At 40.4% G+C, this 26,621-nt stretch overlaps 2 protein-coding genes across 2 annotated transcripts in view; both read left to right on the forward strand.

Annotated features, from left to right (window-relative positions):
* Nucleotides 1-26,621, forward strand: part of LOC145991001 (14 kDa phosphohistidine phosphatase-like) — a 665,202-nt gene that overhangs the window by 483,137 nt on the left and 155,444 nt on the right. The gene's annotated exons all lie outside the window — the stretch shown is intronic.
* On the forward strand, nt 14,961-18,343 carry LOC145991464 (uncharacterized). Its single transcript, XM_083127468.1, has 2 exons — nt 14,961-14,998; nt 16,523-18,343. The coding sequence occupies exon 2, from the start codon at nt 16,533-16,535 to the stop codon at nt 18,213-18,215; it is 1,683 nt and encodes a 560-aa protein (XP_082983594.1). The 5' UTR covers nt 14,961-14,998; nt 16,523-16,532; the 3' UTR covers nt 18,216-18,343.

Genomic DNA, 26,621 nt, shown 5'->3' on the forward strand with positions numbered 1-26,621 from the left:
GAACTAATCGGAACTGAGCCTTCAATGTATAATTCATCCTAGAATGTACCTCCACCAGGAAACTGAACCCAGGGTCCTTCGATTATTAGGGGATAGCATTAGCAGAATTTCCGTCGTCGCATTATAATCAAGTGATCCAGGGTTCGATACCTGCTGGAGGCACATAGTACTTCGTATCTCACATAAAACTCTAGGTCCAGTCCCAACTAACCTATCTGCGCATAAAATTGGACTTAAAACTCAATCAATCAATTATTAGTAGAGGTGTGAAATAAAAGGAGTTCTATTGTATTTTTACTCATATGAAGGATACTTACAGAAAGGAGACTGACATTCTTAGGAAAAATGGCTCGATCATTTTTTTTTTATCTTTTAATATAACGCTCTAAATACTTTTCATAATACTTAGTCATCATTTTGGGAGTGGCAAGTGAACCTCCTCCCGAAAAATCCGGCAATGTATTATATACAATGTGCCTCGGAAGTTTCGCCGCACATCGCCTCGTATTATATTCGAAGTCGTTGAATTTTGCGTACCTCTTGACGTTTTTTCTGCCCGTTTGGTGTTGCAAGAGGACCTTTAATCGCTTCGCTATTAATTTTGTAAACAGTTTTGAACGAAATTCCAGTCGTTTCAGAATTTTCGCTTGCATCCAACTAACACTTTTACCGGGATTTTTCTGCTTGAAGTATATTTATATTTATTACAATTTGTCTCCCTTTACTTGTAAGACTCTGGACACTTTTATGCTTGATAATACCACGCCTTGCCATTTTGCTGTTGTAGAATAATTATAATAATAAATTCCTTCAAGAAATATCCAAAATGAGAAAGCGCGTACGCAAACAACAAACCACTTGACCCCCGACAGGAGCCGCCTATTCACGAACTTTTGCCTGGCCATTCCCCGCCCCCTTCCCTCTTCCCAACACGTGTTTGCAGCAAGTGGCAACCGTCGGACGGCTGTTAGTTTTAACACCCCAAATCGCGGTAAACACAAGAAAGGAAAACGTCTTTTTTTGATGGTCCGAATTGCAAAAGAAGGTGTAAACCATCAAAGCCTTACATTTCCTCTGGTTTTTGCTTATTTATTATTTTCTCTTCGAATGATAACGACTTTTGTTTCTGACAGAAACACACTTGTTTAGGGGTGGTGATCTCAAAAGTAAAAGCCCATAAGGGCCCATACTGAACTCTTAACTTGGGCTCCACTATAGGATGAAATTGATGAAGGGACACTCACAAAGGACACTCGTGTCTAGGTCGGAATTTGAACCCCGTACCGCTATACTAACCAGTCCGCCACGGAGGCCGGCATAGAGAAAAGAGAAAAAGGAAAATAGGATAGAAATAGCAAAACGAGGGCAAATATAACACAGGCAAAGAAAGTGAAAGAGAGACATAAAAATGTATTGGAAGTCAGGGCGAAAAATCATAATTGAGAAGAGAGAGGGCGAAGGAAAGAGAAAAGCAAAAAGGAACAGAAGATAAAAAATAATGAAAGAGAAAGAAAGAAAGAAAGAAAAAGACGAAATAAAGAATAGTTTAGAGACACAACCATATGCCAACAAAATCAGAGCCTTCCCGAAGATAATACGGAGCATACCAGGGATTTGCCCTTTATGCAGCTGTTGCACGGCAACACCCCGCACACACATATCCTCCAGTAAATGCGCTTTCACTGACCTTCAGCTGTTCCATCTCGTTCCGGCTTCATCAGTTTCCAATGAGGATGGTGGGGGCTGGCGGACAGTGTCTACAGTCTAACCTCGTACCAGAGAGGAAGCGACAGTTTAAACATCGCAGGCGCAGTTAACCATCGAGTTGGTTTGCAGGAAGCGACTTGCGAGGCCGATCGTCATTCGACGCCCACGCGCCCCTCGCCTCAACCTAGGACAACATCCAAGCAGTGGGGATCGGATTATTTTCTTAAGGAGCGGACGGGTTTATCCTAGCTACGCAACATTTTGTGCACACCAGCTCTGTTTATGGTTTACTGAGCGTATCGTTGCAACACTTGCCTAGTTGGAGGGTTTCCCCGATGGCGTAGTGGTAACGTCGTCGCCTTGTAATCAAGGATTCCCTAGTTCGGCACCCGATGGTTCGGATTCCACTTTAAACTGTAGGTCCAGTCCCATTTAGACTATCTGTATCGATAGTGGACTTAAAACCACAACTCAGCTTACCTATTTGGCTTTTCTAGATTCAAGTGTGTGTGTGTGTCGTTTTAAAGCTTGAGTTGAGTTGAGTTTTTGTTTTAAGTCCGTTTTATGCAAGGATAGGCTAATAGGGACTGGACCTACAGTTTAAAGTGCAATCCGAACTACTATGTGTCTCTACCTGGTACCGAACCCGGGACCCCTTGATTACAAGGCGACGAAGTTTTCAATACACTATCAGGAAGGTCATTTAAAGTTTAAGAAATACTCGTAGTATTCAAATTTCATTCCTTTTATTTTTACGATCAGAATTTCTGTTTAGTCTAGAATTCAAGACGTATTACAGAAATTTGCCTCTTTTCGGCTTTGGAAGTAAATATATTAATATATAGACCACAACTATATACCATTGTGTTCTCTGAACTATTGTAAATAGAAGTATTTGATGAAAGTTCTCTAGCTGAGCTAGATGTGAAAGACGTTTGTCGCACTGCGATTTGAATTGACCTGGTTTCTTTTGCATATTTTATTTTCATATCAAGGCCCTGGACGAGCAAAAATAGCCTATGTGCTGATGTGCCCATAATATAAAGATCAATCAATTAACCCAAGAAGTAGAAAAGCGAAGAAAAATAACCGAGATGGAAAGAATGGAAGATGGTTGCATAACCCTTACGTACGTGGATCGTTCAATATACAACTTTCCATATGCTGTAAAAAAAATTATTTTTCAGATACATTAGAAAACTATACATACATGTGTGGGAGGATCCTTCCTCACTTCTCCACATAATCCCCATAGAGATTCAGGCATTTGTCCCACCTTTGCACCGATTTGTCCATACCTTTTGCAAGAAAATCAGGGCTCTGGCTATTGAGCACTACTGTCACATTCCGCTTCACTTCTTCATCTGTTTCGAAACGGTAACCTTGCAATTCAGACTTTAACACCGGAAAAAGATGGAAATCACTCTGCGCTAAATCGGGGCTATATCGAGGGTGGAGCAGCTGTTTCCACCCCAATTCTTTTGCACTGCTGAGTGGGGGCGAGCGTTATCGTCAAGAAGAATGACACCAGCTGACAGGAGACCTGGTCGCTTATGTCGAATTGCGTTTTTCAGTTTATCCAATGTTTGGCAATAACGGTCAGCATTAATTGTTCTTCCTCGCTCCAAAAAGTCCATCAGCAGAACACCCTTAGCATCCATGCTTCTTAACTCCTTATGACGCGAGCGAGCCCGTGTTTTCCGAACAAGCATTTACTTTTCGCCCTTGAGCGCATGCGCCTTCACGTCTGATAACGAATCGATTGTTGTTCCTTGTAGACGAAGGATGGCGCTTGTCAACCATGTGCTTCTTTTTAATGGCACTGCTTTATACAATATTTTATAAAAAAAAGGTAAAGTGTTCCCCTGTGCAAAACACCACGCCATGAAGGCGTATAGGGGGTGTGGGGGTAACGCCCTACACTTTCTTGATCCGGTCGTGAGTGGGGGCGATGTGATCAGCATCACGCCTCTGACCGCCTTTACCCCCAGGGTTTCCCCCAGGTACCCATGTTATTCGACGCTGGGTGGGCGCCGGGGCCGCTTCCATCGTTAGAAAAATTCCCGGATTTGAACCGGCCGGGGATCGAACCCGGGACCTTTAGCATGGTAGTCAGACGCGTTACCGACTGAGCCACCGCGGCCACACACAGGGAAACTTACATATTGAACGTCCCTAGTAGATCCGTTTGTCCAAATCGGAGTTTTGTACCCTAAGTTATAGTACATATTTTGAGGATTCCTTTCACGTGAAACAGATTCGTCGAATTTCCCGGAAGTCTGATTCTGTATAATTCATCTGTCCCTCTGGTGCCGGAATCAAGCCGATGTAACTTTCGCGTATTTTGCAAGGCACGTGCAACGTCAGATCGAGGAAATTTCATCTGGGAAATTAACTAGATATCCACGCGGCGGGAGTCCATTGCGACATCGGGTACTGCTTGCTCCTCTCCTCCAGCAAATCGCGTAACTGGTTCCGGGGGAAGGCTGGAACGGAACAAAGGATCGTGTGTTCGGTTCCTTCCGTGTGCAAACAGCACACGGATGAGCAATCTTTGCGGCGACCGTTTTTAATTGAATTCACCTGGTCGGACTCCGTGAACCGAAAACAGCACGTCAAAATGAGGGAATTTTTTTCGAGACGACCTTTTCGTGGGAATAATCTTGTTTGGAAACTCCATTTCTCTGTTGAACTATGATTTTTTGTCATGTGGGCACTCTTCTCATTTCCTGCTCTTGTACTAATGTCAGTAAGGATATGTTTACGGACCTCTATATCTGAGCGCCCACGTAAACGGAAGCGTCATGGTGAAAAATACATGTAATCAAGTGCAAGCTCACCCACTAAGGTGGAAGCGCCATTGAGAAGAATACATTTAATCAAGTGAAAGCTCGCCCACTGAGAACGAAGCGGAAGACACGACGGAATCTTCATTGAGAAAAATACATTTAGTCAAGTGCAAGCTCGCCCACTGGGAACGAAGCGGAAGACACGACGGAATCTTCATTCAGAAAAATACATTTAATCAAGTGCAAGCTCGTCCACTGAGGTGGAAGAAACATTGAGAAAAATACATTTATTCAAGTGCTAGCTCGCACACTAAGGTGGAAGCGACATGGAGAAAAATTACATTTAATCAAGTGCAAGCTCGCCCACTAAGGTAGAAGCGCCATTGACAAAAATAAATTTAGTGAAGTGCAAGCTTGCCCACTGAGGTGGAAGCGACATTGAGAAAAATACATTTTGCAATGCCCCCACGTTGCAGCACCACAAAATGCAATGCCCCATGTTGCGGGGCCAAAATAATGCAACGTGCCACCACTCCTTGCTCCGGCTGGTCAGTTGGGAGCACCAGTTCTCACCCAGGGTTCGGGGTTAAGAAGATCCACCCTTCCTCCAGGAAGGAAACCACCGAATTGCGACACGTGACAGTAAATAAAAAATAATTCAAATACTTTATAATTAAAATGTCCAAAATCTTTAATTACGAATCGCGCGCGTACATACTGATTCGCACAAGCCAAAAATATAATGTGTTGGGTCCTGCTCGCTTGTAGGCAGTGATGAGTAACTTATTTATCACGACAGAATCCGCGCACTTCCTTCACCGTTAATAGCAAGACCTCAATAGATGTATTTCGAGTCTAAGTATGCGAAATAGCAAATGTAAATGTAAATATTTAAATACATATGTACCTATTAATTTAATTAAAATTTTGGGATACATTGGAATTACACAGACACTTTGTATGTTAATATATTTGTTTGTGTATCTGGGCGGGTGGTGGGAGGCGAAAATACCCAAGGTTGAAATAGAAAGAAACATCTGCTTGTATCGTTGAATTCTTAGAAAGTTCGCCTTGAAAACCGGGAATTATACTTGAATTTTATCATGGCCCTAGAGTAGCAACCCTGAGACATCAAATGCCACAATAAATATCACATATATCCGTCAATATTATTTTTGGGATAGCCTACCCTATAGACAAAAAGTGTGACGTGACACGTTTTTTGACCTGAGTTCTGGATTCGGCGAGACACTTATTTAAGATTACCCATCACGTCGTCGCCTTGTAATCAAGGGGTCCCGGGTGCGATACCCGGTGGAGGCATATAGTGGTTCTGATCCCACTTTAAACTGTAGGTCCAGTCCCGATCAGCCTTACTGTGCATAAATTGAACTTAAAACACCAATTCAATCAATCATACAAGAATACCCATCAGCGTTACTTGCACAGAAAATGTTTCAAATTTGTTTGATAGTACTACAGAGTGTCCGAAAAGTCACGCAACCCGGTGTTTACGACCGTATAACGGAATAGCGAAACGGAATGAGAAGAAACGCTTTCTGCCAAGAGAATGCCCTGTATATTGGGAAAATTTAGAGAGACAAACATATGTAAGAACATGCATGTTTTAATAACAAATAAGCAAAGTGTTGCCAAAGGCGGAAAAAAAATATTTGCAAATCGTGTGTATTGATGCACAGAACTCACTGAGGTAAATTATTGCAACTTTTCACAATACCAACGAACAATTTGGATGGCCATCTATTGAATTTGACAGAAAAAGAACTTTGACGAAGTTTCAAAAACATTGCAGAAGGGAATAAATGGGCTGTTCCAAAAATCGATGTTTTCACAATATTACGAGGGACACTGGCAACACTGTTGGTGTCACGTGTCACTAACAGACGTGTTTCACCTGAGTCTATCACACTAAGGCACTTTTAACGACAAAGGAGAAAGTTGGTTATTCTCGAACATATGCAATAAATTACATACACCTTACAACCCTGAAATGTGGGTACATAAGAACATGTATCAATTGTTATGTTTTCTGTGCCTTGGGTGGTTGCTGTTTGCCGCGAACGGCATTCCAGATTGTGTCTACTTATGCTGACGTCGTATGTGTGTTTTTAAAATGCCATATTCTACACAGGAAAGAGTGTTTATTGTTGAAGAATATATCCGAACATCGTCATATTCTTGTAAGAGAAGCATTTAGGGATATACACATTTCAGGGTTGCAAGGTGTATGTAATTTATTGCATATGTTCGGGAATAACCAACTTTCTCCTTTGTCGTTAAAAGTGCCTTAGTGTGATAGACTCAGGTGAAACACGTCTGTTAGTGACACGTGACACCAACAGTGTTGCCAGTGTCCCTCGTAATATTGTGAAAACATCGATTTTTGGAACAGCCCATTTATTCCCTTCTGCAATGTTTTTGAAACTTCGTCAAAGTTCTTTTTCTGTCAAATTCAATAGATGGCCATCCAAATTGTTCGTTGGTATTGTGAAAAGTTGCAATAATTTACCTCAGTGAGTTCTGTGCATCAATACACACGATTTGCAAATATTTTTTTTCCGCCTTTGGCAACACTTTGCTTATTTGTTATTAAGACATGCATGTTCTTACATATGTTTGTCTCTCTAAATTTTCCCAATATACAGGGCATTCTCTTGGCAGAAAGCGTTTCTTCTCATTCCGTTTCGCTATTCCGTTATACGGTCGTAAACACCGGGTTGCGTGACTTTTCGGACACTCTGTATAATAAATCGAGTGATCTATCAAATTATGTACAAAATGAATTTAAATTGATCAAAACATTTCTTTAAAAACTACCTCTAAAATTGCTTTAGAGTAAGCTTGAACTTTTCCTACAAGTCAAATGAGTGGTATACTGTCTCAGTCTACCCTGCTTCTTCAAGTTCCCTCCTCTCCCACTTTCTTACTTGCTTATTCATTTATCTTGCCACTCTCTCACTCTGTCGTACTCTTTATTACCTCTTCTCTCAGTCATCCTTCTCTTTTCTTCCCCATTTCATTCTTCCTGATTCTTAATTTCCGTTTCTCTCTCCTTTTCTTTGTCTTGCTTCTTTGTTTCTCTTCCTTTTCTCTCATTATCCCCTGCGACCTTAAGCTCCTTCCTCTCCCTCTCTCTGTTTCGAGTTTATTTTCATTTCCTCCTTCTACTTATCTCTATCTCTCTCAAACTGCCCTGCTTCTTGAACTCTAGAGAGCTAAAGTTAACTACCTTTTTTCACATTGTACCCTTTAGTCGTAACTTAACATCTAGGTTTTCTCCAAATAGTGGGTTTTGGGGATTTTTTTTTTTACTGCCTGATTGGTGTGGCGTTTTTATATGTTGGAAGCGTGTATCTGCAATAAGAGCAAAATTGCATCCAGGCTGTATATGGACAGATGGTAAACAAATAAAAATTAAATTCTTACGTTTATTGTTTTATTGGGTGTTCCTACGTTTACAATCTGAATGATTAGTTACAAAAATAAATTTGTAAGCAAACTGTGAAGCACAATTTTGGTGTTTTTTTAAATTGTAAATCCTCGGAGTTTCTAGTGAGAAGGATATGTCTGACACAGTTTCTTGATATCTGGTTATGCACTTAAAATTTTCAAGCTGAGAGACGGCTCAAAATTTAGTCTATCATAGATTTCTAACGAGTATTTTATTTCAAAAGTATATGAAACTTATATAAGAGTGTCAGTGGCATAATGAGCCTGATTTTTCTGTTGAGTGTTAATGCTATGAAGTCTGAAACAATAAAATCTGCTCTACACGCCTACAGCAGAAATGTTGTGGTGTGGGTATTCTCTGGGGTACGCGTACCACAGTTTGAGAACCACTGCTTTATAGGAGGAGTTTTATTGGCAATAAAAAATTGGCTAATAACATAATTTTTATCTGATAGTATTAGTAACAAAAAAATAAGTTTATCATGATTTAACGTTCATAGTTACATTTAAAACAGCAATTTCTTTGGTATTCTCCATATATGGCTTTGGAACAATGGCAGAAAAACATTTTTGTCATCCTTCTTTCCTTTCATGGTTATCACAGGTTATTCGGAACTTTGATAGATGGATGCTGTGCCGTGAATTGTCTAAAGCAGCAAAACCACATTTTTTCAGTTTGGTTTTGCAAAACACAATCGTTTTTTCCTTGTTGAAATAAAATATAGATGTGGCAAATTTGGTTACGTTAAAGCTAATGCTTCGTCAGAACGACTACGCAGATAAAATAATTTGTCAACCGGACAGCAATTCAACCCAGACAGTATCACACCCTCCACAGTTAGGCCAATTGAAGGTGCTGAGGGTGCCAAGTGCATCATGTGGTAAGATAGGGTGTGGGATATCTTTTTGTGTTTACGCGTCGCCAATTTGACGAAGCCTTATCTTTCTAGGGTTGATTCTGTTTCCCCTCCACCTTTCTTGGGCACGCAGTCTGAAGATTCATAAAACAAGTAGAACGTAATTATATCATGCATTCATTGCCTTCTTCTGGAAATGCAGATATTGAAATTCCAATTAATCACAGTCGCCATAATTATAGAAGTAACATGGTAACTTTGAGTTACTTATGGGTACCACGTTTAATGTTGAAAGATGTTATGCGATGGGAATTGCGAAGAATGCATGATATAAGAATATCTTCACCAAGCAGCCTACGCCGGCCCCCGTGGCGGAGTTGTTAGCACATCGCTCTACAACGCCAAGGCGAATCCTGGCCTGGACATGGATGTTTGTGAGTGTCCATTCATCAATTTCATCATATCATCACTAATTCCCATCTTCGCAAATTAGCCAAAAGTGGCACAAAAGCGAAGTAAAATAAAACAAATCAATCAACCAAGCAGCCTACAGGAAATTTGTTATGCAAAATTAAAGGTTGCAGTCTTCTCGGCCAACAAACGAAGACTTCGTGAAATTTTTAACTTAGCAGCGTCAAAGCAATCCAATGAAGGATTACTTGACCACATTCAACACCTTCAACCGCCTCGAGTATCTGAAGGTCTTGTGCCTTACAGGCGGACTGACAAAGAAACTGAAACTAAAAAACTCGTTGGAGGCACATAGTGGTTCGGATCCCACTTTAAACTGTAGGTCCAGTCCCGATTTATCTTTCTGTGCATAAAGTTGGCCTAAAACTCAAACATGTATTCATTGATACGGATGAAGAGTTGAGAACTTTCCTAACACACACTGAAAAAATACATGTCTGGAAAATACGTTACCTGGAACATTGGTAGAAGCTTCGTATCGTTCCATAACCACTCTGTCACCTTCACATAGCTAATCCAATGTTCGTATGAAGATAAAATTATGTTTCTTTGTTTTATATGCACACGCAATATCCTCAAGAATTGATGGTCTTGTCTCAATACAATAGCATGTGTAGAAAATTATAAACTATTGGAGAGACATATTTCGTGAAATACAGTTGATCTCACAAATTTAAGATATTTTCTTAAGTTAGTGGAAGGTATTGTCACTGCTGGAAATTTTAGAAAGCTGTAGAAATACAAGTAATTGGGTTATGTATTACCATCTACTGGAAATGCAGACATTGAAATTCCTGCATCAACCACAATTGCCATATCTATAGAAGTAACGAAAGTTGCAGTGAGTAATAAATGAATGAAGCAGGAAAATCCTAACAAGCTAAGAACAAAAGTAGTTGTAATTTTGCGTGAAATATAGATACAACGTTAAATGTTGAAGGATGTTATACGATGCGAATTGCGAATAATGCATAATGTAAGCAGGCATCCTTGCTGGAGACTGTTCTCATATTGAACTTGGTGGTAGATTCTCTTCCTCTTTCTCCTTCCTCGCAGTGTTGCCAGTCAGCCGTTAATACAGTACTATTCTCTTAGACCAGAAACAACATAAACTCATCCTCTTCTCTTCACCTTACCTCTCCTTCCAGTATTGACGGTGCCGTAGAAATGAAACCTGATGTTTTAAACCAGCACACGCCTTCCAAATAAAAGACCCCAACAAATGCCGCTTTTTAAATATTTTGTACTGTATCCCCTTCTTCCCCCGACTGTTGACCAGGTTTATGTATTATTTCCTAGTTTTTTCACATATTATATTAATTTCCATTATATTCTATTTATTTAAGTTATTGATAAAATTCCAGATACAGCACAGGTGGCCATTTTACACTGAAATTGTCAACAATGAAAAAGCAAGAATAATAATAATAATTTAAAAATAAAACAAAAATGAATAGCAAAATTAACAAAAAATAAGTAATAGATGGCACTATTTGATATTGGTTACAAATATTTCTTGTAATAGAAGACCGAAAGGCAAACTCGGAGGAAAATATAGGCTATCGAAACTTGATGGGAGGTCATTATATTGTGTGGGAAGTCTGTAAAGGAGAGATCTGTTTTGAATTTCTAGTCTAGGGTTGTTGGTTTGTTTTTTGTTTTTTTGTATAAAATAAGGTTGTGTTGCGTTTTGTGTGCATAGGTACTCGAAAGTGGAATTCCTCAAGGAGCGTATTGCAGCGAATTTTGCCATTCACAATTTTGTATCTGGAAACGACCCTGATATGCTGTATGTAGGTTTAGAAAAGGCAAGAGATTCGGAGATGTAATGAACCATAGCTAGGAAAAGGTGAAAGACTGAATCGATTCTAGAGAGTTGAGTAGGACATGAAAAACTCAATATGCTGACGAAGGCAGAAATTTATTTTATTATAAAACATAAATTAAATGTAACGTTTCAACCTTCTAGCAAAGTCTTCTTCAGACTCTGCACCAAGTACAAATGTAACAACGTACACAACAGGACGATATATATACACAAAAATTACTCCCCTCCAGACTATTAGAAAGTTGTTCTGGAACATTCTAGCAGGTGGCTTTCCCTTGTAAACTGTACTTTCACCTGAAAGGCTAAACATATTTACTTCCCTCTAGAATGTGGCTGTACTCTTTATCTCACGCTCTTTTTCCTTCATTCTTCTCCCTTCTTCTCTCCTCTTTCTCTCTTGTCCTTTCCACTCTTTTTAACACCTTCTTCCATTCTTTGTTTATTTTCAGTCCCTCATTCCAGTTCATTGTGTCTTCTTCACCTTTCTTCTCTATTTCCTTGGCCTTCTTCCATTTTCTCACTAGTATTCTCTTCTCCCTTCCTATCTGCTTAGCCTCATCCCACTCTATGTCATGTCCTGTTTCTCTCGTGTGTTTAAATATCGCATCTCTCTCTCTCTCTCTCTCTCTTTCTCTTAAGTCGTACATCATCCCTATGTTGTTTCAACCTGTCTTTCAGCCTCTTTTTCGTTTCTCCTACGTACACACTCTGACATTCTTTACATTTAACTTCGTAGATAATCCCTTTCTCTTCCTCTTCTCTGTTTTCCTTTTTCTTGTTTGCATTCTTCGCTATTCTTAAGATGCTTCTCCCTCCCTTTCTGTAAGTTTTAATGCCCGCTTTCCTAAGCACTTTGCATATCTTTTCTGTGGTCTTCCTCATACTCCTTATTCCAAACCTCCTCTCTTTCTCTTCGTCTTTTCTTTTTCTTTCTCTTCCAATTCTCCCATGCCACTTTTCTTTCTTCTTCTGTTTATGTCTGGTCTATCCTCCGTCTCATAGCCATTCTTTTCCAGCAGTTTCTATAGGCTATTTACAACCTTAGTGACAATGAAGTTCGACCAGTCACAAATATAGGAGTGCGTTGTGAAAGAAGGAGAACACATGCATATGCTGAACATATTTTATTCTTCAGGCTACATGAAACAAAGGAAAGCATAAATTTCCGCTGCAACGCAGCAATGTATGGTGGCATGCTGCGGACGAGTCGTTCAAGGTATTCCACATCGATGCGGTGGCATTCCTCCTGCAGGCAGGCGATAAGAGCAGCCACTGTCGTGGGTCCCCTCTGTTGCACACGTCGCTTAACAACACGCCACACATTCTCAATGGGCGAGGGGTCGGGACTCGATGGTGGCCATGACAGAGTTCGCACTTGATGGCGAGTCAACCATTCTCTTGTCAGCCGCGCTGTATGAGGCCTGGCATTGTCGTGTTGAAAGATGAGACGCCGCCTGTGGAACAGATGCCTTCGCACTGTGGGAAGATGCCGCTCCAGTGTGCGTGTATAGGCGTGTGCATTCACAATGCCCTCACAGACGTGTAGTGGGCCAACCCCAGATGCCGTCATGCATCCCCATACCATCACTGACGCAGGTTTCTGTACCCGACGTGCATAACATTTTGCTTCATTCTGTTTCTCCTTCCGACAAATGACTGTTTTCCGTATTTTCCCGTACACAACATTGAAAATGGATTTGTCCGTCCACAAAACCCTGTTCCACTGCTGAAATGTCCATCCCCGGTACATTCGTGCCCACCGTAGTCGATTGTCTTTGTTCAACATGGAAATGAAGGGTTTACGTTTCGCCTTGTACACTCGGTAACCGCATCGCTGTAGGTAACGGCGAATGGTTCTGGTTGATACTTCAATGTGAAAGCGTTCTCGAGTCCACAGTCGTAATTCGGCCACAGAGACATGATTGTTGGTCTGGATATAGCGCCTAAATATCCGTACGTCACGCACGCTCAGCAGGCGTTTTCGACCGGGGGCCTTACCTGGCTCTGTAGTACCCGTATTTTGGTGGTGTTTGATGATGCAGTGGATGGTTGACTTGGGTAAGTTCAGTTGGCGCCCTATTTCCCGTTCATTGAGTCCATCCCGTTGCAACTCCACCACTCTTCTCCTCACGGTGTTGTCAATAGGTTTGCCCCTGGCCATGGTGATGATGCACTGCGGTTCCTCGGTGCACAGCACGCGCTTATATACGGCGGACTCCCTTATCGTGTCCGTGACGTCATGCTTCCGTCGAATGCGCCACTATCTGGAATTTACCGTATGGGTCTGGTGCCTGGTCGAAGTTCAATGTCACGCGTATAGTTCCCCGTTTTCGTTCTTTACGTGACCTTGGGTGTAACATGCTGGGATCACGATTCTTGCCTGCTCACACGCCTCCTCTTACACACATGCGTCACTTCTGCGGGTCACCCATTCCACCGCCTATGCGTCTGTGCATTTAATCACGTATTCCTTTCTGGTCGAACTTCATTGTCACCAAGGTTGTATTTTGCCTTCTTTTTCACATTCTTTCGTGCATATTTTCTTGATTCTGTCCTCCATATTCTTTATAAAATTTATTTTTGTCACCTCACTTACATCACTTCTTTTGTGGCAGAATACCCCTGCTGCACACTTCTTCTGATTCAGAGAGCACTATTCTATTATTGGGGAAATGAATGACTTGTAGGTGGCTCGGGATTCCGGTACAGGACTCTTCCTTCCTGGTGCACGTCACAGCCGGTCTCAAGGAATGCACCTATTTGCATATTAGGTTCTCACAGGAAACGATCGCAAAAATTAGTAGTTGCTGTATAAGCAAATCGTGCCCGGTTGCCACCCTCTTTTTAGTGATACTGTAAGTCTAGGACAGCAGAATGTTCAGAGATTAGAGCCGCAAGTGTTGACACCAGGGACCAGGATGTGGAAATAAGTGTAGGAGCATCCTTACGCCTTCTACCTTATATTCCTCGTTTTGGCTTGCTACGTAAAAGATACAAGATATATCCCACCTTTTATTTATTTTACATGTAATGCCCAATAAAGCTGTAAAATATGTATGTAATCATGTCATAAAATTGAAGAAATGTCATAAAAATTTAAAATATGTCAAAAATGCTTAAATATTCCCAGAAAAGATAAAAATATGCACAACAGTACTTTCGAATTTTTCATTATTACACTGAAAGTCAGTATCCTCCAGGGAAGATCGACTAGAGTGGGGTTGGGGTATTGAATGAAGTCACAATCTCTTGAAGAATGTAGTGGGAAAATAGCTACTCAAACTCGTGCCCGCACATCAATAACGGAGAACATTTTTCTTCAATAATGTTCACACAGTTATCAATTGTCGGTAGGACTGAAAAAGGAGGCTATTATTGTTCTGTACTAGTTGGTAAGATAAAATGGCATCTGCTTTCAATTTGTTCGTCCGTAATTCCTTTATCCTGCCATCGATAATTATCGATTATAATATAAACTATCCGTTGCGCTAAAGGTTCAAAGAATAGCTAGATTATAAAATAACCGATTATATGCAAGACAATTAAGAAATTATGCAGAAATATGTATTATTACGAGAAAATTGAAGAAATGTGTTGTAAAAACGCGAAATTGATAAATTATGTCAAAACATGCCTTATCTAGTTCCTCTATTTCGGCTGATTTTCATCAGATACGTAAAGAGCTCACCCCAGTATTCGAGCCGATGCCAAATAAGAAAAAAATGTTATAACACAAAGTCCTGGTCCCTAGTAATGAGTGCTCTAACAATAGAGTTAAATTTCCCTCACGCCAACAATAGGCTCTTACGGAATTGTTGGGAAATAGACACCGCATCCGTGGATACTGATCATTGGCTGCAATTTCCATCGCTTATGTAAGTATATAAAATACGGAACTAGAATGTTAAGTTTTCAAGCTAATCAACGAAACATTTGACAATTTTTATACTTGTCTACTCTGCGTAGTTGCTAGTTCAAGATATTGTAATTTTCAACTTTCACAATAGAGGGGTCTGGGGTTCGAACACTTTTCAGTGATTTCGATGCAACTTTTCACCAATATATTTAATTGGTGTTACCCATTCATCTGTGCATCAGTTACACTGCTATATTTTTTGGAATTCCATAATTTTATAATGGAATGATATCTGATTGGCTTAGTGTAGTGGTGGTGGGTGGTTGTGCTTTCTTAATTTTTCGCAATTTCTTCTCTTTTCTCCCTCCTCGCAGTGTTGTCACTCAGGCATTTATACTGTTCTGTTTCTTCAATAGTTTGGAATATTAGTTGTACTAATGTCTATGTTCTATTTTTTATAATCTACCTCTCCAATCACGAGATGAACCATTTCTATAATATCCATGGTGTGAATTAAACCAAAGAATCAGAGTTACTACACTATCTGCAACATTCTACCATTAGAATTTAACAGTGCTTGTTCATGTACATAAACGGGTCGCAATTTTTTTTTTCTTGAGCACATGCGCATTCATGTCGTCACCTCTCATTGTTGTGGCTATACTCTGTCGCAAGAGTCTGTGGAGTAAGCGAACGAAAACAAGTCCTCTGCGCAGGTGACCCGACGAGAGGTCCCAAGCGATGAACGTATCAGAGGGAAAGGCATTGCCGCGTTTTGCTTTGTTCCACCGACTCGCTTTCTCCTCATCTCTGCCGTTATGCTCGGCGCTGCATAACAGACTCCCCGGACGTAGCATAGAGTGAGAAGTAAGCATGGCGTTGGTAACCGCTTGGAATATGAAACCCAGACACACACACACTCATATATGCTGTACATATAAGCCTATAGTATCGCACTGAGACATGTATGAAAGTATTTCAAAATCTGAACATTTTATCTTGAATAAAGATTGCGATTGTACCGATAAATTGCAGTTAAATACATCATAAATACGGTTTAAAAAAAAAAAATTAATTGTTTTCGTTATAATTAGGGGAAACCGAGGAATTGCCGAACACTTTCGTTACGAGTATGATGGTCAAGTATGAAATTATTTGAAAACGTTTTAGACACTGCATAGATTCTAATGAAATTCTCTGGAGAGTTCGTGTGTCCTGCATTCAACGCACCCGGTCGCCAATGCGAAATTTTCCATTTAAATAATTTAGATTCATATACGATTCTATCTGTATACTCACCCCTGATATTTTTATCAAAATAAAGCCTTGAAGACGGTATTGGAAAAACTGTAGGAAGGCCGAGACAAAGAAGGAATGATTATATAAAGATAAGCCTGAAGGAAATTGATAGGGATAGTCACGAGTATATTAATTTTTTCCAGGACATGAACGGATACATATGTTCTTGCGGCAATAAATATCAGGATAAGCACTAGTTAAGATTCTATATATAATTGTGCCAAAATTGTATTTTCATTTCCAGATAATAGGTCATGAATATCAATAACGATGTGAAAAGATGCTCCCAGCACAACAACTGTGTGCACAGGCAACCTATATCCTCACAAGGCAGCCTACAGGGAATATGTTACGCGAAATTAAAGGTTGCGGTCATCTCGGCCAACAATCGAAGATTTCGTGAAGTTTTCAACTTAGCAGCGTCGAAGCAATCCATGAAGGAGTACTTGTCCCAACTTCCAATCACCTGCCGGGAACAACTGCTCGTAAACATCATGATGGCCGATGAACGGGATGATCAGTTTAAATTGAGCATATTAGAGATATTGTTTGCGGAAGGAGTGACGAAGCTGGAACTGTCTCTCGGCTTTGCATCTAATCCGACGTATTGCGAGGCGCTGATTCAGCTTATCTCCACCGAAAGCAAACGACTTCGTACACTGAAAGTTAGAAGAATGTATTTATTTTATATGAACGAAAGTTACCACGAGCATTTTAGAAATATCTTTACTTCCGCGCAAATTTTATCTACTTTGCATTTGCCCAATATTTGCGACGATGAGATGCTGAAACTTATCGGAGAGAATTGCTCTTCGCTTCAAGATCTTGACGTGTCATCTCCTCGCACCACCAACAAAGGCATCCATCTCCTGACTCAAAACATAGTAAGGTTGCCTTCAGGTACTGTCAACGGTGCCACAACTTGGGAGAGTACCTTGTGGGGACTGCCAAATGTGTTCTTGCCCTTGGAGAAACTGGTGCCACCTGGGGAAGAGGCTGCAAATTACGAGAGGAGGAAAAGCCCACTGTGCGGAACACTGAGTTCACTAAATATTTGGCGAAAATTCGAATTAGGTTTCTTGGAGGATCAGTTTCCCTTAGTTGAAAAGGTCTCATCCAAGACGATAATGGCGCTGTTGGAAATGATTCCGAATTTGCAGTCCTTAGGAGACACGAATATCGACGATCTGTGCGAGGATAACGATCTCCTAAAGGCGATGACTATGGAAAACATCTTTCAGCTGCCGTCGCTGTCTCTAAAGTCGGCGATTCTTCATTCGACAAACGGACACAAAGTCAGCATCGTAAGTCGCCTGTTCCCCAATCTCGTTCGCTTGGATTGTAGGCATGACCCAGCAGCATTTACGTTTCAAGTAAGTATGCCAAGCAGTACATGGTCGTTGGAAATTTTCAACGCCTTCAACCATCTCGAGTGCCTAAAGGTCTCGTGCCTTACAGGCGTACTGACAAAGAGAGATCTTCGCGAACTCTCGTCCGGTTTGAGACAGAATCTGCTAGAGTTAGATATACATGCATTTTTTTCCGAGGACCCTTTCAAGCTTTGCGGCATCGTCACCTTCCCACTTCTGACTCGCCTTTATCTGGCCAGCCCGAACTTCGTGTGGGGTACATCGGAGGAATTTTCTTCGCTGGAACACCTCAACGCGGTTAACCTTGTTGGTAGTGTGACAACCGAAGTCGTGATCAAGATCTTGCAGTGCGCACCAAATCTGAAGAAGCTACGAGTGAATGGTATAGTGGATAAAGGGGCGGACTTCTTGCAGAGGATTATGGGAGCCAGTGAATCGTCCAAATTAGAATCATTTCAGCTGGTGAGAGGGTTCCTCATTGAAACGGAAGAGGAGTTGAGAAGCTTCCTGGCGCACTTTGTAAAAATACAACACGTCGGGAAAATACGTTTCCTGGAACAGTGGTAAAAGTTTTCTATCATCCCATAACCAGTCTGACACATTCACATATACAATTATCATTTTGTTTGTTGCACACACAATTGTTGTTGTTCTCTCAATGTAATAGCATGATACGAAAATTATAAATCATTTGTTTCGTGAAAGATAGTCAAGTACATCATTGAAATAAATCTTGAGTGTATTGTCACTGCTGTAAGTTTTGAAAAGCTGTAATAAGTAAATGTAAGAAATCCAGGTCATTATGTGTTCTTTCAACTAAGATTGTGGCCGCGGTGGCTCAGTCGGTAACGCGTCTGACTACCATGCTAAAGGTCCCGGGTTCGATCCCCGGCCGGTTCAAATCCGTGAACTTTTCTAAGGTTGAAAGCGGCCCCGGCGCCCACCCAGCGTCGAATAACATGGGTACCTGGGAGAAATCCTGGGGGGTAAAGGCGGTCAGGGGCGTGATACTGATCACATCACCCCCAACTACGACCGGATCAAGAAAGTGTGGGGCGTTACCCCCACACCCCCTATACGCCTTCATGGCGTGGTGCTATGCACAGGGGAGCACTTTACCTTTTTTTTCAACTAAGATTGGAATTGATCATAAAACAATATGCAGAATAATTTTATTTCTAGTTGAAGAAAGAACATTCCTTCACAAATAACCAAATCGTCATTTCGGGAAATGATGCAGAATTGGTGGATTGAAAGTTCCGGCTAAATGTTCTTCTTCATGTGGAGAAGGGACTAATTACACTAGCCAACGCACTTTTGGAAGAAATTTGGGGAATGGCTGATTCTTATTGTGTTCCATCCCATGATGCTTTGATACAGTAAAATACACGCATAGTTTTATTTCTATTACGTTTATAAGTTAGAAAAATGCTACTCTTTTATGTAGCATATGCAAGCACATTTCACGTAGAAGTATTCTGTATGTGCTGGTTTTATTGCTTTTTCTACAGGCAAGTAAGCTGTTCAAAGACAATGCATTAGAGTCAATAACATACCAGTGTTGACATTGATGACCTTGTGGAAGCGTCATTGAGAAAAATACATGTAATCAAGTGCAAGCTTGTCCCCTGAGGTGGAAGCGTCATTGAGAAAAAGACATGTAATCAAGTGCAAGCTTGTCCCCTGAGGTGGAAGCGTCATTGAGAAAAATACATGTAATCAAGTGCAAGCTCGCCCAATGAGATGAAAGCGTCATTGAAAAAAATACATGTAATCAAGTGCAGGCTCGTACACTGAGGTGGAAGCGTGATTGGGAAAATACATGTAATCAAGTGGAAGCTCGCCCAATGAGGTGAAAGCGTCATTGAGAAAAATACATGTAATCAAGTGCAAGCTCGCCCAATAAGGTGAAAGCTTCATTGAGGAAAATACATGTACTGAAGTGCAGGCTCATACACTGAGGTGGAAGCGTGATTGGGAAAAATACATGTAATCAAGTGGAAGTTCACACACTGAGTTGGAAGCGTCATTGAGAAAATACATGTAATCAAGTGGAAACTCGCTCACTGAGAAGGAAGCGGAAGGCGCAACGGAAGCATCATTGAGAAAATAGCGTACATGTAGGAGAGAGTCGTACAGTACCGGCCGTCCTACAGTATCGGCCAATTGCTAGTTCGGACATTTGACGCTACATACCAGTAGTTCACGGGAGTAGGAGGGAAGGGTGTGTATTCGTGTGCGCTTTAGTTCGGGGTCACCCGCTTTCACGCAGTATTGTGAGAGTTGTGCCTGTGTTACTGTGTAGAGTCAAGTGGCTGCGTGAGAGAAGTTATTTCTAGGGCCCTGGTATTCATGTTCGAGGTAAGTGTTTCATTCTATTGTCAGATTCAGTTTATCGGTATTCTATAGGGATACGAAAACCTGTAAATAGTTTAGAAAATTGATTATAAATAACGTGTAATCGGAACTTTTGTTATCACCTAATGATCGTACAGTATCGGCCAGCGAAGTGTCGTCCAGTATCGGCCACAGAGAATTTCGTACGTACCTACTACAGTGCTGCTTGCTTTTGTTTTCAGAGTAAGATTGCAGACGAGGAGGGCAACAAAAGAGGTAAATGTACTGAAGAGGCCATGAAAGAGGCGGTAAATGAGGTAACGACAAACAAAATGACACCAAGGCAAGCAGCTACTATATATTGTTTACCAAGAAGCACGTTAGAAGATAGATTGAGAGCGATTCAACGTGATATAGATGTGGACCTGTCACCTCAGATGGGCAGATTTAAGAAGACGTTTGATGACGAAATGGAAAAACAATTACTTTCGTATATGAAAGACTTGGACAAAAAGTTTATGCCCCTCAGTAAATAAGAAGACAAAGTGGACAACTGTAGAAACTGCACAATGCATAATTTGTGTAGAGTCCTTTGAGGAAGATTGGGTTCAGTGTACCGAATGTGGAGTTTGGCAAATGTTGAATGCGTAGACCAAGAAAATGTTTTGTATATTTGTGACTATTGTGAAGATGTGATTTGAACTCTGCTTTAACGGACTTTATTTTCACATTAGTTAACTACCATACCTTTGTACACATAGTTCAGAGTTTCTTCATAAAACTGAAGCATTTATCAATAGTTGCCACCACCTAAAATTAAAATATTGACTGGCCGATACTGGACGACAATTTTTCCACTCATTGAAAATTCAGCGTTTCGTTTTTTGTATATATATCTTGTAGTTCTGAAAACATTTCAGAGAAATTAAACCCGTGTTCCTTAAAGTATGCATTGAGGTATCATATTACTATGTTCAAGTGTGAGCTGAGCTACTCGTTTCCTTCGCCTTGATTCCACCCCAGCGGCAGGTTTGTGTGTTTCTACAGTTAAGGTAGAAGTTGTTGATCTGATGAAGCAGTCACCCTTCTTGAGCAAATTGATTGCCAAATTGTGGCTTACTATTGGCCGTAAAGGAGCAGGCTAGTGCGTAGACTTCACCACGTCATCCATTTACGCATCTTCAAGTTGGAAGTTACCTCTTTCTCTCGGCCTTTGAGACACTCTACCCTTTCTCACTCGTAAGTGTCTACTAGCAAATTCAAATCGATACCAACCCGGTAGAGTGGTTCGCATCCAAGTTTAAACTGTAGATTAAGTTCCGATTAGCCTATCTGTGCACAAAAGGGCTTAACAAAAACTCGTATGAATCATTGTGATATTTACACCGGCGGTTTATCCACACTTTTCCATCGTTCATATATAATGGGTCTACATTGAGAGCCAAATTGGGCTTTTGTGAAAAGTTTTAGGTGCGTGTTAAGGTGAGTGGATATATCACTGTGCTACTCAAATCTGAAACAGCTGACCTCCGTGGCGGAGTGTTTAGCATAATGCCGTCACAAGAGATCCCATTTCATCATATCATCGCTCATCCTCATCTTCGCGATTGGCCAAAAGTTGCAGAGTATCGGCGTAAAAATAAACCAACTCTATCAGTCAATCAAATCGTAAATATAACTCAAGATCTCTGTTATTATAAATCGTCAGCTTGAGCTATTACTCTACCGTGGGAGCATTCGAAACTATTAATAGTTTCAATAAAAATGGATAAAATTTTACTGATATGCAACCTTAGCTAGTTCTGATCAGTTTTAGGACTTACGTTCAATACAAGTTTTACTGTATTTTTCTGCACTTCCGGCGTTGTCACTTCTTCTCAACTAGCGTTGTTCATTCAGTTATTAATTAATATCACTCTGATATTACTATTCTCTCTGCGTTCATCGTCACTGGAATATATCTGTATAAAAAGCAAGCCTTCCTGGTTCGCATTTAATACCATAAATTACATTGGAAACGCAGAGCCTGTTTTTTTTCCTCCGCACCTTTGTTCGCGCATCTGGTTTCGAGTTGCCAGTAGAAATTTGCACCTGTGTAAAAAGATCAAAGCGCTGGAAGTTATTATGGAGTTTTTGTTCTAGGGCCAGTGGGAAGGGTGAAGCTGGATTTTTTCCCCTACGAAGGGGGAGGGGTGAATTTGCTTCGTGGCCATCCTCTGCTTTGCTGGGAGTCTGTGGAGCAAGGCCGCGTATAACGGTAGATAACGGAGAGAAAGCGAGTGAGTGAAGCGTATGTGCTCGCGCTGCTGCAAACACCTGGTAACTGCAGTGGGTTTTGGCTCTCACGTAATTCCGTTCTATCTCACGCGTCAATTGGTCCAGCTTTCTCGATTCACTACTCTCTCAGATACTCGTTTTCGTTCGCTAGCTCCAGAGATTCCAGGGACAAAGTATAATGTCCAGATTTTTATGTAGCTAAAAGATGCAAACATATGTACCGGTACATAAATGTAGAAAGAATGACTGAAATTAAAAATTTCGTAAATGTATTAAAATGTGACATATGCTATTGCTTTTATATTCTTCGGTGATTTCCTTCACACCTGTGTTTTTTGTTGCTGATATTATAAAAGTAATTGTACTAAATCAATTTTTACATTTTTTAATGGTAAGACGTTATTTTGAAGTAATTGAACTTGTGCTGAATATATAATATTATAAACTTTGTCATCGTAATAAATTGATAATGTGAATGATGACAGTTTAGGGTACCTTTCTCTAGACTTGCATTCCTACAATATACAAGAATAATCTCAATCAATGAAGAAATTTGCCTGCCGACGTTATCAGATAAAAATTACCGAATATTTAGATTGTTCGTTCTACAAATATATCTACATTGGGTCGTTCCATATCAAAAGAAATATGGTTGAGGTGTTTTGTTCCCTTTCATGGTTATTTTGTGCCCCAAAGATGAGAAATTATGAAAAAAATATCCATCGGATTCATTGCAGTATGGTTTTAAATCTACTAGTCTGAGAACAAATCTGGTGATAAGCAAAAGGAAATTTATTTGTGAGGAAAAAGTTTTTTTGAATCATTGCATTTAGAATTACGGTACGGAAGTTACAATTACTTTCATACATGTCTGAAAACGCTAAAATCACTTTCATAAATGTCTGAAAACACTAAAATCACAGCACGCGTCTAATTGAAAATCGCCGGCAGATGTTCCCACTAAATTCGCCAGACAACAAACATGCACGAGAAGAAAACGTTATGAATTGTGTTCATTGTAAAGGAATGTCCAGAAATATGTTCAGGGAAGATTCTTTGAAATCTGGACTCGCTCCAAACCTGAGAAAAAGAATTGCTTACAATGCGTAGGTCTATACACATTCTGGCGTCATCAATAAAGAAACCTCTTCCCTGAAAAAGACCACAAACCCTCTACTATTTCTCCCCACATGTTCTAAAATGGTCACCGGGGAAAATAATTCGTGGCTTTGTTTTCAGCCTTGCCACACGTTTGTGGCTCAGTGCCACAAATTATTGCAGAATACAGTTTGAAAAATGTGTGTAGAATCGATAGAAATAAGACACCAACCTACTGCGTAGGGCACCCTCCTTACAAGAATCGGCAACATTGGTGTCTCGAGTGGTGTCACTTCACATTATTACAAGACTTGTGAAAGATGTAAGTCGAGTTTCTTTCTTGATGTCCAGAATTTTGCTACTTCTTTTCTAATTAAGACCACTAAAAATTAGTATAAAAACAGATGGTGTCAAATGGAATCATGCGAAATTTATATGCAAAAATGCTATTAGTTGACAAAGTATATATACTCTCTGTTCGAACGTTCATTTTCTGAGACACTATTAATGAATCTTTACCTTGATACAAGCCTTACCTTGATTCAAGCATGGCAGAAGGAAATAAACTTCATATTATTTCTAAAAAAAAGAGGCTCCTATACCCTGTCCCAGCTAACTGTGGAGCAAGGCCACGCACAGCGTCAGAGAAGCACGCAATTCCGTTCCTCTCACGTGTTCATTGGTGGAGCCGTCTCGCGTCACTACTTGCGCAGAGACTTGATTTCGTTTGCCTGCTCCACAGTTAGCTGGGACAGAGTATAAAATAATTTCGCTTATTTAATGTTTGATTAGGGCTGAGCCTATACCAATACCGATATTTGAAAATTGTAGTAATTAAAATGTGTTCAAAATATTGATCCATATTGCTGTGTAAATAATCTTCTCCAATTATATATATGAATTTAACAATAAATTTGCTTTAGATTATTCAAGAATTACATCAGAATATTAAAAATAGATGTTATGTAATAAAAAATACAGTTTTTCTTTCCTAATTTGTGCAAAATAAAAATAAACTTTGAATTTTACATGATTTCTACGTTAGACTCCCCCAAAATTTCACGCTGTAATTTTGCGGACCCCGTAAAAAACCAATATGCCGGGAAAGGATCGGCTTTGATCTTGATAACATGTAAATACGGTCTTAATTGGTTAGTATTGTCTCACCTTTCGTTGGCCTACATTACACCTGTGGCGCTTCTATGAAGCAAGATCTACGTGTGTCGCAGCAGGAATAACAAGCAGGGCCTATCTGTCCGTGAATCTGGGGTCGTCCACGTACTGATCGAAACTGCCTTTCCCGTCATCCATGGCTGCGACGTGATGGGGAGAAGAGAAAGCTTGCCCGTGTGTGGCGTCGTTAGTATTCCCGCACCGTCGTCTTGGATGGGGAGGGGATGGTTGCCCAAAAGGATTTGGAACGTGTAATAGAATCGACCCCCCGCGAGTCGGATGCGAGGGTCTCCTAGGCATTCAGTCCTCTCCGGTTGATTTCGCGATCGGGGTGACGTCAGCAGTTCAGTTGTATTGTGTGTGTGTTGTGCTGGGTACTTTGGGAATACTGTTGCGATGCTGTGGTGAAGTGGTTAAGGTAGCAATGAGTTCTAGGCATATCGTTGTTTTTTCCGTCATGTATTTCATAAGTTCATCATTCGTCCTCATCGTCGCGATGAACCTTAACGTATATAAAAGCGACGGATGTAAAACGATCAAAAATACATCTTTTACATTCTGCTTCCACCAAACGCCAAAACTAAATGCTAAGATATCTAAACCTGGCTCTCCTAAACTAACAATTCCTAACCTACAATTCCACGTTGGTCTGATAGTGCATACGAGTCATTCCATTCCAAATCAACACAGATATGTGCAATTTCCAACCTGACCATCTCCGATTTTCATGAAATTTGGGGAGTTGAAACTTTGCATGGAACTTAGTAACTATGAAAATTGTGATTCTCATGCGTCTTGTAATTGTTAAATTATTATTCAAGGTCAAAGTTCGCATAAATTGCCCTTTTTGAGCCCGCTTAGCTATACTAAATGTGCTGTAACTCCGCCCCTATTTCCCCTAGGAAGCTCAAATAAAGCTTATTGTACATGGAATTGAACAAGCTTTCCAGTGATATATAACAAGCTTACCATTGGATAAAAATATAATTTTGTCACGTGATCTTGACCTTTGATCTTGAATATCTCAAAACATGTCATAACCAAAAATCGTGAAAAAAATATATTTGGTCCCTCATGCCATACTCTAAAACATATCAAAAAAATCATTCTGGGACTGCAATGGAATCAGAAGATACAAAATAACATGTGTAACTATGTGACTGATAAAAGCCTCATTACAGATCTCTAGCTGTGTGTGTCAAGCGTAGGTCCGGCATATTGTTGACCGCTATATTGAATTCAACGCAAAAGTTTCAAAGGAAGGGGGGTGATGTGATATATCAAATCGAGAATTTCAGGAGAAGTGAAACGGCGAAGGTTTTTCCAACGTATCTTTAGCCAGCAAAAAGTTATACGCATATCTTTCACTTACGATATATGCACATTATAATGTTGTCAATGTTTCTATGAGCACACTCTTTGACGTCTCTCACACTCGCATAGAACATTTGGCAATGTAGCAGGTGCAACATCATCGCAAGCAGCAACTATGCCTTCTCTCAGATGGTCAATATCACGGACTTTTAGTGCATACACCATTCTCTTTCAAATGTTTCTGAAGGTAAAAGTTCTCCTAAGATGTTAGATCTGGGGAATGTGCAGGCCTTTTAATAGATCCCCGTCTGTCCATCAATCTACCTAGAAATTTACCATGAAGAAATTGCCACAATGTCCACATAGTGTGGTCACACTCTGTCCTGTTTCAAAACTCTGGAAAAGTGTCATATCCCGTAAGCAAGGATGAGAAACCTGTTCACTTAACAAATGCAAGAAGCCCTCACCATTTAAAGTTCCTTTGTTGAATATGGACCAACCATTCCCGTTCTCCATGCACTATACCACATCATTAGCTTACCAGCAACAACCATTCGGCTGTAGATTATCAAATCACAGGTATTGCATATTCTTTTTATTAACTTCACCGTGAACATAAAAATTAGCTTCATCACTGAAGAATTTTTCGTTCCAAAGGAAGTGTCACGTAATTGTTTGAGATACTTTTCCCAATATTCTTCACTATTCAACTATTTGATGAATGTCGCTGATTAAAATCATATGCAATGGTGCGTATACTTCTTTCTCTCCCGA

The sequence above is a fragment of the Lepisma saccharinum genome, chromosome 8, assembly GCF_977018435.1.
Source record: "Lepisma saccharinum chromosome 8, izLepSacc3.1, whole genome shotgun sequence".
Classification (NCBI taxonomy): Eukaryota; Metazoa; Arthropoda; class Insecta; order Zygentoma; family Lepismatidae; genus Lepisma; species Lepisma saccharinum.